General features: G+C 36.5%; 1 protein-coding gene across 4 annotated transcripts in view; it reads right to left on the reverse strand.

Moving 5' to 3' along the window:
• Positions 1–20,000, reverse strand: part of LOC115214533 (PDZ and LIM domain protein Zasp) — a 154,126-nt gene that overhangs the window by 105,558 nt on the left and 28,568 nt on the right. For all 4 annotated transcript variants that reach the window (XM_029783734.2, XM_029783736.2, XM_029783737.2 and 1 more), the window contains exon 2: positions 14,430–14,581. In XM_029783734.2, coding sequence (XP_029639594.1) covers positions 14,430–14,581 — 152 coding nt within the window. The remainder of the gene's footprint in view (positions 1–14,429; positions 14,582–20,000) is intronic.

A 20,000-nucleotide genomic window follows, 5' to 3' on the forward strand; every position in this document is an offset into this window, starting at 1 on the left:
GGGTACTGGTGTTTCTCCTTTCCCCACCCAATGTCTTTGGCACTTGACATTTTTATAGAGAACCAATTTCTCATCACCAGTCACTATTTCATCAAAAAATGGTTTATTCATGAGACGTGACAGCAAAGAAGAGCACACATTCACTCTCTGTGCATGATTAGACAAAAAAAACTTGAGAAAAACCCATTGACCCAATTTGTTGACTTTTACGATGGCACACAGGTGTTAATGAATGGCTGGATGACCAAATCCAAGCTTGGAATTTTGTTCCACCAGGGATTGTAGGATGTCCTCGAGTTCTACAGATCTTCCAGGATGAGGCTTGTCTTCTATGCTATAGTTTCCAGCTCAGAATTTCTGGAACCACCGTTGACACTGGCTTATGCTTATTGTCTAATCCCGCATACTGCATTAATATTCCTTGCATTTTCCGTTGTGCTGTTGCCTTTATTGAACTCATAGAGCAAAATATGCCGAAAATGTTCCTTTGTCACTTCCATTATAGCTTTGAAATAAAATAACTGTTAAAATCAAACTGCACTCTTCAAAACTTACACTAAGAATAAGCACAAGGTAAAATTACTACCTGCCTTTATAACAAGTTGATGCAGGTAGTTTATCCTGTCCCTTTCTAACTTTTAGTTCATGCAATTGAAAAAAAACACATTACTTATGGGATGACCCTATATATATATATATATATATATATATATATATATATATATATATATATATATACATAATGTGTGTGTGTATTTTTGTTTGTCTCCCACCAATGCCTGACAACTCATGTTGATGTCTTTATGTCCTTAACTTAGCAGTTTGGCAAAAAAAGACTGATAGAATAAGTACCAGGCTTTAAAAGAAAAAAAAGTATTGGAGTTGATTCATTCAACTAAAATTCTTCAGGGTGGTGATCCCCACCACGACGACCACCACCACCATGGCAGTGGTCCAATGACTAAATCAGGTAAAAGATAAAAGATGCAGAGAAATTGAAAACATTTGTTATAATAATGATAATCCTGTCTACTAATGGCACAAGGCCTGAAATTTGGGGGGGAGGGGACAAGTCAGTTACATCAGTGCTCCAGCACCTTTTTTCCGCTTGCAGTACACCTGGATATTTCCAAAATTCAGCAGTACACCTGAACTAAAAATATAACTAAAGGTATGTAGAAAAAAATTATATTCAGGCTACACTGCAGCACAAGTAGCGTTGTCTCGTGGCATACCAGTGTGCCAGAGAATACTGGTTGTGGAGCATTGGATTACATCAACCTCAGTATTTCAGTGGTACTTAATTTATTGACCGTGAAAGGATGAATGGTAAAGTCGACCATGGCAGAATTTGAATTCAGAATGGTAAAGACGGGCGAAATGCCAGCAAGCATTTTGTGCAGCAGAATAATAATCCTTTTTTACTCTAGGCTCAAGGCCTGAAATTTTTTTGGGGGGGGGGGGCAAGTCGATTACATCGACCCCAGTGTGTAACTGGTACCTATTTCAACGACCCTGAATGAATGAATGGCAAAGTCTGTATACAGTGTTCAGATACACTATAACTTGTCGGAAATGGTTTTAAAAGGACAGAAAGTAGGCATAAGTTAAGTAAAGAAAGACTACAACCGAAAGTACACAGACTAAAAGACAGAAAGACTAACAATAAATAAAGAGGAAAGGGTAAGGTTTATGAATTTACAATAAGATTAATAGTTTAAGTAAATTAGCTTGAGAAAGAACGAAAATAGAAAATAATATACTCAGCTAAGAACTAAGATACAATTTAAAGTGTAACTATATTCAAATTTGTGAAGAGAGATTATTACGAGAACAAAACAAAGAGTCGCTTAGGGGTTATCTCCCTTGCATCGGTGACAGGCTGTCTTTTAAAAGTCAAACTACTCCATTAAACATTCATTTTTACTCCAAAATGAAATAAAACCATTTCAAAATTCGTCGGGCATAGGTTTTAAAAAATTATTACTAGTAAAATGTGATATGATTATTAATATCATCATATTGCCAAACATTAAGTTTTAGGATAAGCGAGTATTATATTTCTATCTTTTATACTTCTACGTTAATTCACCCTAGACATTTTTTATCAGCAGGTGAACTTGACATGATAAAAATATACACTCTACTACTTATCTAACAAGTACATAAAAACCAATAAATATATTTATCTAATCATACGAAGAAAATAATGCGAGAAATGTTTACTGTTTTGATTAAATTCAGTTAAAAGAATTATGTAAGAGCACACGTCTTCAAAAGACCTTGCACCTTAGATATACACATTTCAGCAAATGCTGCAAGTGACTGGTCACAGGAGATGGGATGCACAGTGACTGTCTTGTATGACTGAACGTTGTGGCATTGCCTGCAGTGGAAACAAGCAAAGTGGGGTTACCATTTTGCAGAGGTTTGAGGAAAAGATTTGGCCAACGGTGGCACGTAAAAAGTACCAGCTGATCGTGGACATTGGTAGCCTCCTCTGGCTCTTGTGCCAGTGACATGTAAAAAGCACCCACTACACTCACAGAGTGGTTGGCATTAGGAAGAGCATCCAGCTGTAGAAACACTGCCTGATCAGACTGGTGCCTGGTGCAGCCTCCTGGCTTTTCAGACCCCGGTTGAACTGTCCAACCCATGCTAGCATGGAAAATGGATGTTTAACGAAGATGATGATGATGCAGATTGAGTGACTTTGTGGCAGCTTCCATTTTAAATTAATTTGTCTTCTTGTTTAAGCTTAGGCCAACCCTGGTCAAGCAGATCCATGATTAAAATCATTCTTTCTATTATCACTCTGTCTTTTTTTCCTAAGCACAGCATATCAAAGGGTACATTATATAGTAGAGCCTTTTCAAAGATGGTAGGGTGCAGTTTAATTGTTATTTCTAGCAAGTCGTGTGCCTGTATAAAGACACCGCATCTTTGATCCACATTTCTTTTTATATTTTTAAAAAAATTTTGTCATAATATACAGGAAATTTTAAAACCATCCATTTATGCAGAATCTATTGTTAAGAACAATTTCCTCTTAGATTTGTTAGCTCCATGTAGACCTGTTGGGAAAAATTATCTAAGGTTACATAAGAGATGAAAATCTAACCCAACTGACATAAGATCTTTTAATTCAAAACTGCAAAATACACCAAATCTCATTTTGTAAAATATCAAATCTATTGCCTTGTCAGCGTGTCATTGTCATTATTATCCCCCCCCCCCTCATCCACATCATCGCATGATTATTAGCATTATTGTTAAAACTGTTATCACAGGAATCTGAATGCTAAAATGGTTAAATGAAATTTTGCAGAGATAGGTTTTCAATGGAGAATATTGTGATTATATTGATAAAATTTAGAAATATAATAACATATTTATAGCAAAACTACAAAATGAGAAATTCATTTTATTTAATTTCATTTTAAGGTAATAACTATTTTCTTTTGAAAATAAAGTATTTATTTCATCATTTAGTATAAGCACTAAGAAATCTGATAAAAGTTGATAGTACGTATGCCATATTTCTTAAAATTACCAATGGTTGCAAAAATATATTTCCAAATTTACACATCATATCATAAGTGACACTCTAGTTATTTAACAATGGTTTCTGATTTAGGCATAAGGCCTAAATCACAAGGATAGGCAGTTTAGTCAATACCATCAACTACAATACTTGACTGATAGTTTATTTTATAAAAGCTGAAAGGATAAAAGGCAAAAGCGATCCCTGTAGGATTGCAAGTTATGTTTCCTGATATTCTAAAAATTCTGGCAGCTCTTCATTCAGTTATATTATTAAATGATAGTTGGAAAATGCCTCAACAACACCCAATTTCAACTAAGCTACTCAATTATGATAATATCATTATCTATATATCAAAGGTAAAAATAAAGCCGCTACAGTGCTGCACTAAATATCTACATTCTAAGTTCAAATTTATGCTAGGATAAAGTTTGTTATTTTATTCCTCTGGGGTTGATAAAAAGAATCATACCATAAGACTCAATTTAATCAACTTTAAAAAAAAAGAGCTTCATGTAAATAAGAAATTAAAAATGAAATATATTTTATTTAATGTTTAAGGTTGCGAGCGGGCAGAATTGTTAGCAAGCCGGGCAAAATGCATAGTGGCATTTTGTCCAACTTTATATTCTGAGTTCAAATTCAGCCAAGGTCATCTTGTTTTTCATCCTTTCAGGGTTAATAAAATAAGTACCAGTTGAATACTGGGGGTTGATGTAACTGACTTACCCCTCCTCTAAAATTGCTGGCCCTGTTTCAAAGTTTGATACCAATATTCTATTTAATGTTTGGAAGGTATTCAAGGAACTTGTTGGGAAGCCCTGCTGACCTTTGCTCCAGCTGGTACTGAGATAGCAAAATGAATTACGCACATTTCCAGTATTTCTGGAGTATATTGTTCTGAGATTTAAGTTAAAAAAACAGGCATGAGGATTTGTTGAGAAATTTAGCTGCTGTACGAAGTAAAAGTGCAGATATACAGAATCTTCCCTATTTGGCTCAAAAAAAAAAAAAAAAATATTGACAACACAGGGATCCTGTGTATAGAGAGATGGAAAGAAACACTAGAAGAGAGATACACAGAGAGTTAACAGAAGACATGTAGGATGAGTGTGTGTATGTGTTAGTGCCTTTGTTTTGACATCATGTAATAGTTGTAAATGAATGCTAGTGTCATTCAAGTGGTGTTGTTTATTTCCAATACTTTCTCAAAACATGTCTTGCCATGGGGAAATATTACCGTGAGTGGAAACAGGTGAGGGTTGACAATGGGAAGGACCAGATGCCCTTCCTGTTGCAGAAAATCTGCTTCAAGAAAATCCATCTGACCCATGTAAGCACAGAAAGGTGGGTGTTAAAAACAATGAAAATGATGATGAGGAGGAAAAGAATACATTCACCACTGATATTTACTACTATTTAAAAAAGGGAGAAAATTTGATAGAAACAAAACAGTGCCAGACTTGATGTGTTACAATACTTAACCTTGGTATTATCAATTTTAAGCTCAAAATACTACTGGGGCTAACTATGTTTCAACCCTTTTGGAAAAGGAATTCACTTAAATACTTTCTGGAGTCAAATAATCTGACTATAAGCATTCTCATACAAAATGTGACCAAGCATAGAACTGAGTGACCTCAAGAGAAGGCAGGATTCTGGTATTGTCAAGGAAATGGCTTTGCTTGATATGCAGAACTGAAAGGCCTCAAGTGAAGACAAAGGTTTTTACTCAGTAGGAGAGAAGGCAAGAAAGGTGCAGGTGTAAACTCCATATGCAATGTAAGCTATGGAAACACAAAAGGTGTAATAGAATCACAGGTAGACTAGTAGGGAATGTAAGCTTCATATGTGACAGATACACTGGAATAGTACATACTATGAGCACACCTGAAATAGATTCTTTTAAATATCTGTCTGGCTCACTAGAGGTAGTTGATCGATTTTGTTACCTAGGAGATGTAATTAGCAGGGGAGATGGTTGTTCCAAAAGCATTGTAGCCAAGATAAGAATAAAATAGAAAATTTCAGAGAGCAGCTATCATTACTGGTCCTTTTCCTCAAAATGAAGGGCAGATTGTATGATGTTTGCTTTAGAACTGTGATGCTGCATGGAAATGAGGCACGAGTCTTGAATGCAGAGTACTTGAGAATGCTGGAAAAACAAAATATAAAGTGACCATGCTCCATTGGATGTGCAGTGTAAGTGTGCAAGACTAACATTGTACAAAATGTGCTGAGAGAAAAACCAGAGAGAATAGGAATTAGGTAAAGTGTGCAAGAAAGAAAACTGTGCTGGCATGGACATGCAATGCATATGCATGAAGACAACTGTATAAATCTTGATGGTGCTTGTGGAATGGAGAGACACAGGACAACAAGGAAGGAATGAAGTGGTGAAGGTTGATCTCAGGAGCTTGAACCTCAAGGAAGAAATGACAATGGACCAAGATGTTTGACAATATGTGGTTCTTGAAAAGGTCCACTGAACACAGTGAAATTAAGGTTTGGAAGTGCTGTGTGTATGCATGAGTGTATGCACAACTGGGCCCTTTGCTTAATTTCCCACTCAAGATATGCCCACCACCCTTCATCTCTCTAACTGCTGCTTTTATTGATGCCACCTATCTTTTTCACTATCCAGAACCATTTCACTTGATATACACCCCTCATCCTTAATCTTATTTTCTCTATCCTAAGCATCATTCGTCCTTATCCACCATTCATTACTGCTCAGCCTCATCCAACCTGTACAGTTGTTACCTGCTCTTACCTACCATCTCTCCACACTTGTCGTTTTTCAATATATTCCCTTCCCCATCCATTTCCCATTTCTCACTCTCCTATGAAAATTAAAAGAATGATTATTTACATTATTTACAATTGACGGATATTTGTCCTCACCTTGTTTGTTGTTAACACAACGTTTCGGCTGATAAACCCTCGAGCCTTCATCAGGTGTCTTGGGGAAATTTCGATCTTGGGTTCTCATTCCTAAGGTATTTTGAACCCAGGTTCGAAATTTCCCCAAGACACCTGATGAAGGCTGGAGGCTATATCAGCTGAAACATTGTGTTAACAACAAACAAGATGTGGACAAATATTCGTCAAATGTAAATGATGTAAATAATTCCTCATCTCTTAAATATAGAACTGTAGACAGAAAGATTTCCAACAAGAACATCCTGCCAGTGATGATTTATGACACTGTCCCCTTTTTCCTGCTAGCATATGTCAGATGAAATTGGTTGAAGCAGGTTTTCCACAGCCTAATGTTCTTCCTGTCACCAATCCATACTGGTTTCCAAGTAAAGTTAACATTTCCCCTATGGCCAGTCATTATTTTTCACGGAAGACTGGACACTAACAACATTACTTGTATGAAGGTGGTGCTTGTTTACAGTCATCACACAATATCAAAATAAGTGTACAAACACACACAAACATTATACAATGGACATTTTTCAGTTTCCATCAAACAAATTCACTCACAAGACTTTGGTTGACCTGGGGCTATAGTAGAAAACACTTACCCAAAGTGCCAACACTCACTACCTTTACTTTTATTAACCCTTTAGCATTTAAAGTAGCCATATCCATATCTGGCTCAAATATTCTACCTGTTTTATGTTCAAACTGGTTACAAGTGACCTCTCACACCTCCCCACAATGTCATTCTAAAAATAAACAATCAATCATCAAAATCTTGAAGTTAGTGCATTATTAATTCAAAACAATGTGAATATATAATCATCACATTTAACAAAATAATCCTTATGCTGAAGGATTAAACTTTCCAATCTCAACAAGCATCTCACCTGTTTCACAGGTAATTCACCTGCCTCGTAAGACCAGCAGATTAGGTTTCTTCTACTAAAGTACAGTAAAGCTAAACATCCCATCTTGATTGAATGTTTTCCACATGAATTATCCTCAGCAATGCATATCATAAATGAATGGCTAAAAATTTTAATACAAATGACATTTAAACGTGACACTTATGATTAGAGGGTGTAGAGGAAGAGAGGGGGGATCTGCTGATTAGGGTTGGCCATGTTTTCTGCACATGAATGTGCAAGCTTTCTTTTATCATTTATCTTTCATTTCTTTCAGTCACTGGAATGCAGGCATGCTGGAGCATTGCCATGAAGAGATTTAGTTGAACAAAATTTATTTATTTTTAAGTCTGGTACTTATTCTACCAGTCTCTTTTGCCAAACCACTAAGTTTCAGGGACGTAAACAAACCAACACTGGTTGTCAAGCAGTGGAACAAATGCAATACAAACACACATATACGATGGGCTTCTTTCAGTTTTTGTCAGTCAAGTTCACTGACAAGGCTTTGGTCAGCCCAGGGCTATAGAAGACACTTGCTCAAGATGTTATGCAATGAGACTGACTCCAAGACCACATGGTTGGAAAGCAAGCTTCATACCTACACAGCCATGCTCACAAGTCTCCTTTCTTTGCACCACTAATGTCATTTCAAGGGAAAGACCAGCACTTTAAAGCTGGTACAGTTTGGTACCAGTAGTTGCAGGAATTGCTGCGGACTGGAAAGAACTGGTATAGATACTGCAAGGCAACTTATATATCAGGGATCCCCAACAACCAGGCCAAGGACCAGTACCAAGCCATGGAACATTTGGTACCAGACTGAACAGAAAGAATAAATTTTAAAATTGTATTTCTATTTCAGTGACTATTACAGTCTGTGAGATGTTTTTGCCTTGTATTTGACAGAAAATGTAGTGTGCAAGAGAGAAGAGTGTGCTGGTATGGTCATGTGATGTGTATGTATGATGTGCCAATCTCTAATTGTGGAGGGTACATGTAGAAGGGGAAGGCCCAGGAAGACATGGGATGAAATGGTGAGAAAGGATCTTCAGACATTGGGTCTCAGAGGGGATGACAAGGGACTGAGACTTCTGGTGTTTTGCTGTGCTTGAGAAGACACGTCAAGCTAAGTAAAATCGTGATTGTCCTTTGCTTACAGGCATGTCACCTACAACCCTCTTTCAGCTGAGTGATCCTAATCTTGCAGGCTATGGGTGCTGGTGCCATATAATAAGCACCTGTGCCAGTGCCACATAAAAGTGCTCATGTCAGTGCTGCATAAAAGCACCCAAGTACATTCTGAAAAGTGGTTGGTGTTAGGAAGAGCATCCAGTTGTAGCAACCATGCTAATACAGAGATGGAGCCTGGGCAGCTCTTGGGGTGACCAGCTCCTGTCAAACCATCCAACCCATGCCACTATGGAAAAATGTACATTAAATGATGATGATTATGCCTTTTATTGTGTTTTGTTATGCACATGATTCCCTTGGTCTGTGGAAAAATGATCTGGTAGGAAACCAGTCTGTGATGCAAAAAATAATTGGGGTTCACTATTATATATCACTTGAAAAGATCTGCCAATCCACTGCTTTGGGTTGGTACATTTTTATCAACCCACAAAAGGATGGAAGGCAAAGTTGAATTCAGTGGGATTTGAACTCGGAGTAAAGAGAATTGGAACAATATAATGTTAATAATATTAGACAGATATGTTTGACCCTTTGGCATTCAGATTACTTGGTCAAATCTAATGCTTATTTATTCACATTGCTTTTGAATTAATCATGCTCTATCTTGTAGCTTCAAGATCTCAAAGATTTGACTGTTTATTTTTAAACTGACAATGTAGGGTATGTGTGAGCATAAAACAGGTATGATATCTCGACCAGATATAGCCAATTTAAATGCTAAAGGTTAAATATACCAAACAACAACAACAGCTGCTGCCGCTGCCACCACCACCACCACCAGTCAGTTTTTCCATGCTGATATGTGTTGGGTAGGTCAATTAGGAGTCACTGCCGACCTGGGTATGTTAGGGGGATCATGTCTTGCTCTTACACTCAATTTTTTGGCATGGTTTCAACAGCTGAATACTGTTCCTAACACCAACCACTTTGCAGAGTATGCTATGTGCATTTTATAATGGCACCAGCACTAGAAAGGCTGAGGTGTCCTCAACAAGACTAAAGAATCCTTTCTAATGTTCAGTGTGTTTATTCATGTGAGGCAACATGATTAGGAGAGTAGAGTAGAGAACAAGATGGGAGATCTAGGAGTACAAGGAGTGAGACGGTGATAGAGAAAATAACAAAGGAAAAGAGTGAAGGAATTTCAGACAGCTATATGTGGGTTGTTCATAAGGAGATTGAATAGAAAACATAGGAATGGCATCATGGGGTAAGAGAGAATGGTGGATGTTAATAATAAGAAATAGAGGAGATACTGTGTGAGAAGGAGGGAGAGAGTGATGGATGGCAATAAAGACAGGTGGTGGTGAGAGCAGGGGGGAGGGAGAGAGAGAGAGATGTTTTCAGATAATCCATAAATGTTGCACTGATGCAGGAGTTAATTCATAATAGCCAATTGCTTGCCTTGCCACATCCTGATAGAAAGTCGTGAGTTATGTGTGAGAAATGTTGACAAGGCACAGGCATCGCCATGTGCTTACAAAGCTTGCATTGCAACCACATAGTTTCAGGTTCAGTCCCACTACATGGCACCTCATGTAAGTGTCTAGACTATAGCCCTTAGCCAACCAATACATTTTGAGTGAATGTGGTAGACAGAAACTGTATATAGGCCTGATTGCGTGTGTGTGCTGTGTGTGTGTGTGTGTATAAATAAATATATATATCATCATTTAGTGTCTGTTGTCCATGTTGGCATGGGGTGGACTAAAATGTAGCTAGTATACATCCCCTACCAACACTACTATTATCTTCTGTACATTCATTTTGTCAAGTTTAAATGGTCTCAGCAGGGTTTTCTATGGCAAAGCATTTCACCATTCATCATCTCTTTCATAAGAATTAACTTCTTCAGATCAATCTTCACCACTTTGTCCCATGATTACCTTAGGCAACTGATAGCTTCCATATGCATTGCATGTGCATGAAAGATGCCAGCAAAGTCTTCTCTTTCTCTTCCACATGCACAGTGGTTCAAAGAAAGCTATAAAATGTTGCACTGGCACTTAACTTTGGGTGCCCAGTTCCTTATAGCAGAAACATATGTAAGTTAATGTATATATCTCCCTAAAGCCAGACACCGGTTCCTTTGTCATTTGTTTATCAATAATATGCTCTCTAATAAGTCGATCATTTATATTAAAGTTCAGAGCACAAAAGATCTAATAATTCACCCCACCTTGCTGCCAAACTTTACTAATGCCATGAAATATAAGTATATTGAGGTCTGACAATTGGTTACGAGCAACCCTCTGCCAATGCATGTAACTCTCAACTCTTAGTCACTCTGTTACTTCTGCTAAATATTAACACACACACATACACAAACATACATATACACACTATTTATGAGTATGTCTATAGTGAAACAGCTTGTTACAAGACTTATTGCAATGAAAATGGGATTAGGCAGGAGCAGCATTTCCCAACACTGTATCTTTTGGGGAACCCTTTATGTCCATTGAATGTTCCAGATAATCCATATCTAAAAAATCATTATGTATATGTATTAATACTTTTTCTTTCTCTATCATTTATGTTAAATTTTACGAGATTAAACAAATCAAGAATACTGTCTTTCAGTGGTCTGTCAGTTTTATCTCCATCAGATGCCACAAAAGTGTAAGAAATTTCATATTAACCAAGACTTTGTTTAGACCCAAATCCTTTATTCCCTATTAAGATGGTCACTGTTAACATATTTCTACTAAAACACACTGCCTTTGTTTCAATTAATTTTGAAAATAATGAAGAATTTAGTAAAATATCTTTGTGATTAAATTGATGTTTGGAACAGCAAAATTTTTATAGAAGGTTTTAATTTAGATCACTTTAAAACAGGAAATGTTGTTGGTATCAAAAGAGTTAAGGGGTAATTTTTCCTCTAAGTTTACCTTGCTAACTAATGAATATGAAATTAAAGACAAAATTATATTTCTAAATAATTAGTTGATTACGATTTCCTGCAGAAACCCTAGTGACCCTCTCATAGGGCCTCAAGTGTTCTTTCTGAAGGGAACGTCAGTTATAAAAATACTAATCTAAGATGTGATATGAGAAAGGGAGAAAGAGAGAGAGGGAGGGGGGATAGTTATGTGTCAATACATAACTATTCTAAATATTAATCCTGTAAATAATAACAAGAAGAAACAATATTTTGTTAAGAAAATGTTTCAGTATATCAAGGATCAATTAATTTTCCAGAAGATGAAATTTATATGCTGGTGGCTTTGAATTTTTAAATGAAGTTACGTTTCCTATCATATTTGTTTATTTTTCTATAATAGTACAGGTTATGGGAAACATCAGAAAACCCTCCCATAGTCATTGGTGTTATCATCATCATGTAACATGTTTTCCATGTGGGCATGAGTAGGACGGCTTGATAGGAACTGGCAAGGCCAGGGGTTACATCAGGTTCCATCGTCCATTTTGGCTCGATTTCTACAGCTGGATGCCCTTCCTAATGCCAACCACTTTACAGAATGTACTGTGACACCATGATTTGGTGCTAGTGATTTGGTGGTAATGGTGTCTTGATGCAACTAATGTTTTGCCATGTTCTTTTCCATTACCATCATTGTTTGGACCAATGCACACTGTGCATTTGCTGTTAGAATGTTTATTGAGAATGGTGATTCTGGGAGGATGTTTTGCTGCATATCATCTTCATTTTATATCCACTTTCCATAGTAGTATCGGTTAGACAGGTCAACATAGTGCAAGTTGGTTCTTATTTAGAGTTTTCTGTCCTTTGTAAGAGAAGGGACCAAATCTTGCTCAATCCTTTTGGCCTTCTTTATTATAAATATAAGAGAGACCATTTCAGAAAACCAGTAACTACTATTAAGGAAATTGATTTATTTGCAACTCTGATAAATGCTAAAATTACACTCACACACACAAACACTTTGCTTAAATTACCACTGTAAGAAAACCATCAAATTAACTACTGTAAAATGTTCCACTATTGCTGTAAACAGGAAATCAACATTTAAGCTATTAAGGAGGTTTTGCAAGAAATAATTAGTAAGGAGAGAAGTGAGAACTAATCACAATGATTTTCATTTTCTTTTTTTCTTTTCAGCATGAAATGAATCCACTATCCAATATAGAGTCGCTTTATAGAATTGATCAACTCTGTGCATGTGCACACACACACACACACAACACAAATCAATGAAGGAACTTTTACATAATCACTATCCATGTTCTCAATGGATTTGCAAAACTCAAAAACTTGTAAGGCGGCAAGGTAGAAAATAAAGGTAGGATGACTAAACAAAAAGAAGTAAAATGCTCTGTTTGACCAACTTTTGAGTTGTGGGGCTGCACATCAACAGCCATGTGCATGATTGTAACATATTTAACATATTGCAATCATATTTTTATGTAGATTGGTTAACCACATCATCGATCTGAGTTACAATAATCATTGTTACTACATGGTCTTAATCACACAAACCAAAGTTTCAATTTCAACTTGGAAATTTAAATATTTAAATTTTGATGGCTGCTATGTATAATCTAATTATTTCTAAATAAAATCTGTCTTTTACTCACAACAAACTATTACCCACAATGAACTCTCTATTATCCACTGGACTGTCTCTTACCCACAATGATATTTTTTACCTATAATGATCTGACTTACTCATAATGATCTGTCTTTTACACACAGTGAACTGTCTCTTGCTCACAAAGAACTTGTTTTTATCCACAACGACCCTGATCATCAACAACCAAACATGAAACTTCATCCTAAATAATGTTAATCAAGATAATAGATTAGAGTCCTTAACTGTTTTAGTCAGGAGGGAAGGTAGTGTTCAAGATCCTTTAAAGAAATAGTGGGAAGGAGTGAGGCAGGAAGGTATCCTCAAAGCAGCAACCATGACCAAATGCTTGCGATAGAATAAAGTCTGCTAAAAGCACCGAAGGTATCTAGTGGTGCCATTAAACTGGGTGACAGAGTAAGTCTATCACTCAAGTTCGCCATGGTAGGATTTGAACTCAGAATGCAAACAGCCAGAACAAATCTTGCAGTTCAACATTCTTAGTTCCATCAATTCACTACTCTTGGATTGGTATGTTTTTATTGACCCTGAAAGGATGAAAAATGAAGTTGACCATGGTGAGATTTGAACTCAAAACTCAGAGAGTTGAAATACATATCACATACGGAATATTCTAACTGATGCTTTAATAAACTCTGCCAATTCACCAACTAATTTTATCACTACTTGATTAATCTGTAATACATTAATTATATACCCATACATCATGACCTTGTATTGTCTTATCTGGAAAGCTTAATGTTATGAGGTCTGTGTTAATTATTATTAGTTAATTCTGCAGTTTATTCTATCCTACTACTATAGTTCCATTTCATTCAGTACCTTTTCACCCATCAAGCAGCAAGCATCATTCCATTACCGCCATAATAGAATGATTAATTTCCCTGGTATGTTATCCCCATCCGATCAAAGGTCCTAATCTAGACATGATATTCTTAGTTTTCTATAAGAAATAAAACATTGGCATTCTAAATAAGCAGATGCTAAGCATACCATAAAAAGTAAAACCAATCACAACACACACACACACACACACACACACACATTCTCCTTTATAAGTAATTAGTGCTTAAACCAATTCAATAAATACCGTTTTCTTGCTGTGGAAAGAAGCTGAAAAATGACTGATTTAAAGTACATAAATGAAACACATGTGCATATATATATATATATATATATATATATATATATAACATATACATATGTGTGTGTGTGTGTGTGTGTGTATTTATATGCAAGTATGTATCAATATAACGTTTTCACATTGTAGCTCTTTACCTTTGCAATAAAAGATCAAGTTTATTTCCATAAGAAAGAATGGCATCTTGTGCTTCTTTGTGTTTGAGAGTCTCGGCAACTAACTTGCCAATCTTCAAAATAATATCTCCTGATTGGAGTCCACATTTGGCAGCCAAGCTTCCTGATGTAACCTAAAACAAACAGAAACAGAAATGTATCTTAATACTAATAAACATAAGGCAACAATGGGAATAGAATCAAATATTCCATTATTTTGTACTATAATGTAAAATTTAAGTTCAGCCTTATATGGTCAGAGAAACATGCTACCCACCCACCACACTAAATTCTTCATTTTCTACATCCAACTTTCAATTTCTCTGGAAACTTTGCCAGCTACTATTTAAAATAAATGCACCCCCCCCCCCACACACACATACAAAAACAAAAAAAGAAGAAAACAAAAACAAGATTAAACATGAAACTGACTGCAGCTGGTCGACCAAGGAGTGGGGAAACTTTATCTAAACCTAGCAGCCGCTAACCAGAAGATTTATTTTTAGCAGAGATCTGCTTTCTCTTCATATAACCAAACAATTATTCTCTTGGTTAAGCTAATGTTAACATATTTAATGCAGGGATTATAAAAAAAATAAAATAAACACTAGACATAACTATATATTGAGAAAAAGCAATATAGTCATTGATTAATAACATTATTTTAATTCTTTCAACAAACATGTAAGGCAACTTCAAACATGTTTTGGCCTTATGAGACTTCTTCAGTAAAGCACAGACCTCATTATAATAGTGATGGGAGAAAGATAGTAGGTGTAGAAAGATAGTAGAAATGTTTAAATGATACCTAACTCTTAGATGCTTTTAAAGTCAAACATTTCACTTCCTGTGCAACGCAATACTGCACGAGACTGCACTGGTCAGCCCATTTTGAAATGCACAATATCCCACAAAGTGTACCAACCTAGTTTACTTTCACTTCTGAACAAAATAAGAAACTCTTTAATTTAAAGGAACAAAAAAAAAAACCTAAACCTTTTCTCTATCATTCATTTGTGTTTTGTAATGGAATCATAATAGAACTAGGCTTTTTACTAAGACAATTTTCAATAGGATGTTAACATATTCTAGTTAGCTATTAATATTTGACACTCCCTACATTATCTGTGTTAAAAGTAACGTGACTATTGTGTTTTTCATAAAGATAGTGCCCAAGGATAAGTACAGTAATTCATGATGTCTCTGAAGAAGTCTTATAAGACTAAAACATTCCAGAGTTACCTCTCATAATAACTGAAAGAATCAAAATATTAGTTAAGGGCTATAATACATTTTTTCCTGTCCTCAGTTGTGTTGTAGTTGTTCCCAACCATGTGGCTTCAAGTTCAGTGTCACTGTGTGGCACTATGGACAAGTGTCCAAGGAGCCACACAGTCCTGGATCAACCAAAGCCTTGTGAGTGGATTTGGTAGACAGAAAATGAAAAAAGTCCACTGTACATATGTGTGTGTGTGTGTGTGTGTGTGTGTGTGTGTGTGTGTGTGTGTGTGTGTGTGTGTGTGTGTGAGAGAGAGAGAGAGAGAGAGAGAGAGAGAGAGAGAGAGAGAGAGAGAGAGAGAGAGAGAGAGAGAGAGAGAGAGAGAGAGAGAGAGAGAGAGAGAGAGAGAGAGAGAGAGAGAGAGAGAGAGAGAGAGAGAGAGAGAAAGAAAGAAAGAAAGAAAGAGAGAGAGAGAGAGTGTATCTGTGAATCATTGTCTTGACATTGTGTCAAAGTTGTAAATGAGTGCCACTATCATACAAATGATGTTATTTGTTTCCAATCTTTCATTAAAAGATATCTGGCCAAGGGAAAATATTTCCTTGCTTGGAAATAAGTGAAGGTTAGATACAAGACGGGTATGTAGCCATGTAAAATATCTTCCAATGAATGAATTAATTCTGTCTGACCCAAGCAAGCATGGAAAAGTGGACATTAAAGCAACAATGACAACAAGTTCTTTCAATGCTCCCAGCATTACATATCATTCTTCCATGCAGGTAGCATCCAAAAGGAATTCATTCTTGGAAGAGAAATTGTCTTAATTTGACTGAATAAATGAAAAAAAAGTAAAAAATATCAAATCACTGACTTCTTAAGTAATAAGCTAAAATCTTCTAAGTTTAGGGGAAATTTCAAATTGCATCTAACATGATAAGCACAAGTGCTTATCTAACATGATAAACCTAGCAGCATAAGTGTGGTGAAACTAATCCCAACTAAAGAATTAGAATTGGATACCAGACATGACTGCTGAATTAGTCTCTGTTTCTCCTCTACAGTGCTTAATAGGCATTTGGTACCATACAACACCTAAGGTTATGAAAAAGGGAGGACTGTGACATATCTTTTTCAAAGGTATTAATGACAAAATTTGGTATGATGTAGTCACAGACATTGGGTTTGAAACAACAATAAGGAGATTATGTGTACACAACTTCCTTGACTCTAAACACACTCATACACACATGAAGTATGGCTGACACTACACAATGCAAATGATGGAAAATTTCCTTCTGAGGAGTGGGTTTGACAGATGGAAACTGAAAGAAGATTTTATATATAAATATATATATATATGTCTTTTATCTTTTGCTTGTTTCAGTCACTAGACTGTGGCCATGCTGGGGCACTGCTTTGGAGAACTTTCTAGTCAAATGAATCAACTCCAGTATTTATTTTTAAAGCTTGGTACTTATTCTATTGGTCGCTTTTGCAAAACTGCTAAGCTATGGGGACATAAACACACCAGCACCAGTTTTCAAGTGGTGGTGGTGGGGGACAAACACAGAGAAAAGACACACACACATACATACGATAGGCTTCTTTCAGTTTTTGCCTACTAAATCTAGTCAGAAGGCTTTGGTCAGCTTAAGGCTATAGTAGAGGACACTTGCCCAAGGTACCATGCAATGGGACTGAACCTGAAACCATGTGGCTGGGAAGCAAGCTTCTTACAACAGAGCCGGTTCCCCACCACCATTAGAAAACTGGTGTTGGTTTATTCTTTTACTTATTTCAGTCATTTGACTGCAACCATGCTGGAGCACCACCTTAAAGAGTTTTTTGTCAAAAAAACTAACCCCAGGACTTATTCTTTGTAAGCCTAGTACTTATTCTATCGGTCTCTTCTGCTGAAACACTAAGTTATGGGGGACATAAACATACCAACATCGGTTGTCAAGTGATGGCAAGTAGGGGACAAACACAGACACAAACGCATAAATATATACATTTACAACAGGCTTCTTTCAGTTTCCGTCTACCAAATCCACTCTCAAGGCTTTGGCTACAGTAGAAGACACTTGCCCAAGGTGCCACACAGTGGGAGTGAACCTGGAACCATGTGGTTGAGAAGCCAGCTTCTTACCACACAGCCACAGCGGTTTGGCAAGAGACAGATAGAATAAGTACCAACTAAACCTTTCAAGGTGGTACTCCAACACAGCAGCACTCCAATAACTGAAACAAGTAAAAGACAAAAGATAACACATTTGAATTACTTTCCTATTAGGATTGTCATCATCATCATCATTTAATGTCTGCCATCCATGCTGGCATGGGTTGGACGGTTTGACCAGGGCTGCACCAGACTCCAGTCTGATTTGGCATGGTTTCTACAACTGGATGTCCTTCCTTAACTCCGAGAGTGTAATGGGTACTTTTACATGCCACTAGCACGGGTGCCAGTTACGTGACACAGTATCTGCCACCACAACTATGATTTCACTTGGCTTGATGGGTCTTCTACTCAAGCATGACATCTTGACAAAGGTCTCAGCCGTTTGTCATTGGGTATTATAGAAATGTAAATAAACCTCAGAACTTGATTTATATTTTATTTTATTGACCCCGGAAGGATCAAAGGCAAAGTTGACCTTGGCAGGATTTTGAATTCAGAATATAAATATAAAAGACTATAACTAGACACTGCAAAGCATTTTGTCCATTGCTCCCATGATTCTAGAAACTCACCACCTGTTAATAAACATAAATATTAATTTTGGCATAAAGCCACAAATTTTGAAGAAAGTATGTTAATTGTTGTTGCCTTGTCTTTTTAGAAATATGAAATTACTAGGAGTGGATTCCCAGTCCCTTCACTCCTTCCCCTTTTAGTCCTCTCTTACACCACGCAGGGAACACAGCGACTGCATTCTACCAGTCCCCCCCACCCCCAGTTGCAGGAGGTTGTGTTCTATGCCCTCACCTGAGCTGGGAAATGAACGGAATGCCTGGTGTGTGTTTTGTGGCTACACCCTCCTTAAAAATGGGGAATAGGCCTGGGTATATGTAAAAGAAAAAAATGTTTTTTCTTTTTCTTAAATTGGTTTCATTTGGATGTAGTTGTACCCATGGCATCACAAGTCCTCTAAGATTAGACACTGTTAAAATTCCTGTTGAATTGATAAAGACTTTACTGGTACTGATTTTAACAATCTTGGAGTAGGGAAGAAGAATGCATGGCCGGGTTAATCCTGAGATATTTTGCACTCTTCTCTACTGACAATGTAATTATTATTGACTGCTGTGGAGTAACGGACCTATGAGAGTGGGGTACAGAGGGTACATCACAATTGTGCCTGGACATTTTCTGGGATCTCAAATGAGGTTTACACATACTGAAGACCAGCATTCAGAGAAGGAAAGGGTCTCTGTGAGAAACTTGTTATCCCATTATGCAACTTGTCTGAGGCCTTACTTTGTGTGGAGAAAGGGGTAAGAAAGCCCCTAGTAGTAGAGACCATGAAGTGGTTTAAATTTGCAGTCGAAACTGAATGCCATAAGATACATGGTTTCATTTCTCTTTAATTATCGTATCTAAAGTCTCACATATAAATATTGTAAAAAAATGAATATGTTTTATAAATATTTCTGGACATGAAAGATGTTTGGGGAGAGAGGCATGCTGAATGGATATGAGAAGATATGAGTAACTTAAATAACATAGCTTGTTCGAGTAACATGAACCTAAAGAATGTTAGTAGCTCCTCAGCATAGTGAAGATATACCATAGTTCTATGTTGTTATGAATGCTTTGGAAGACACCAGCTGTGTGTAGAGAGAGGTAGAGATAGATAGATAAAGAGAGAGAGAGAGTGGGGGGGGGGCAAGCTAAATAGATAATATCAGTTACGAGAGAGACACACAGAAAAAGTGAGAGAGGTATTAATAGCTATACATACTATTTATTGACTAGGCAAAAAGGTTACATGTTTTTAAGCGAAAGGACTTAGCAAATTTTTATTTAAAAGCTCATCCAAAGTAGTTCTTTCAGTTAAATCATTCTAATCAGAAAGACAAGGACATCTCAAGAATACCTATTTTATAACTACCATTTCTCAGAGAGATAAAATCCTTAAAAATCCAAAAGAACAATGAAGCACTTTTAGATACAGGAAAACATTAGCATTTTTTTTCAGGTGTGGAATTTATAAAATCCTTCATTGTTAAATAAAGAAGGCATTGGGTTTTTTTTTTTTAACGGACTTCATATAGAAATATGAAGTCCGTTAAAAAAAAAAAACCCAATGCCTTCTTTATTTAACAATGAA

Source organism: Octopus sinensis, linkage group LG7 (genome assembly GCF_006345805.1).
Source record: "Octopus sinensis linkage group LG7, ASM634580v1, whole genome shotgun sequence".
Lineage (NCBI taxonomy): Eukaryota > Metazoa > Mollusca > Cephalopoda > Octopoda > Octopodidae > Octopus > Octopus sinensis.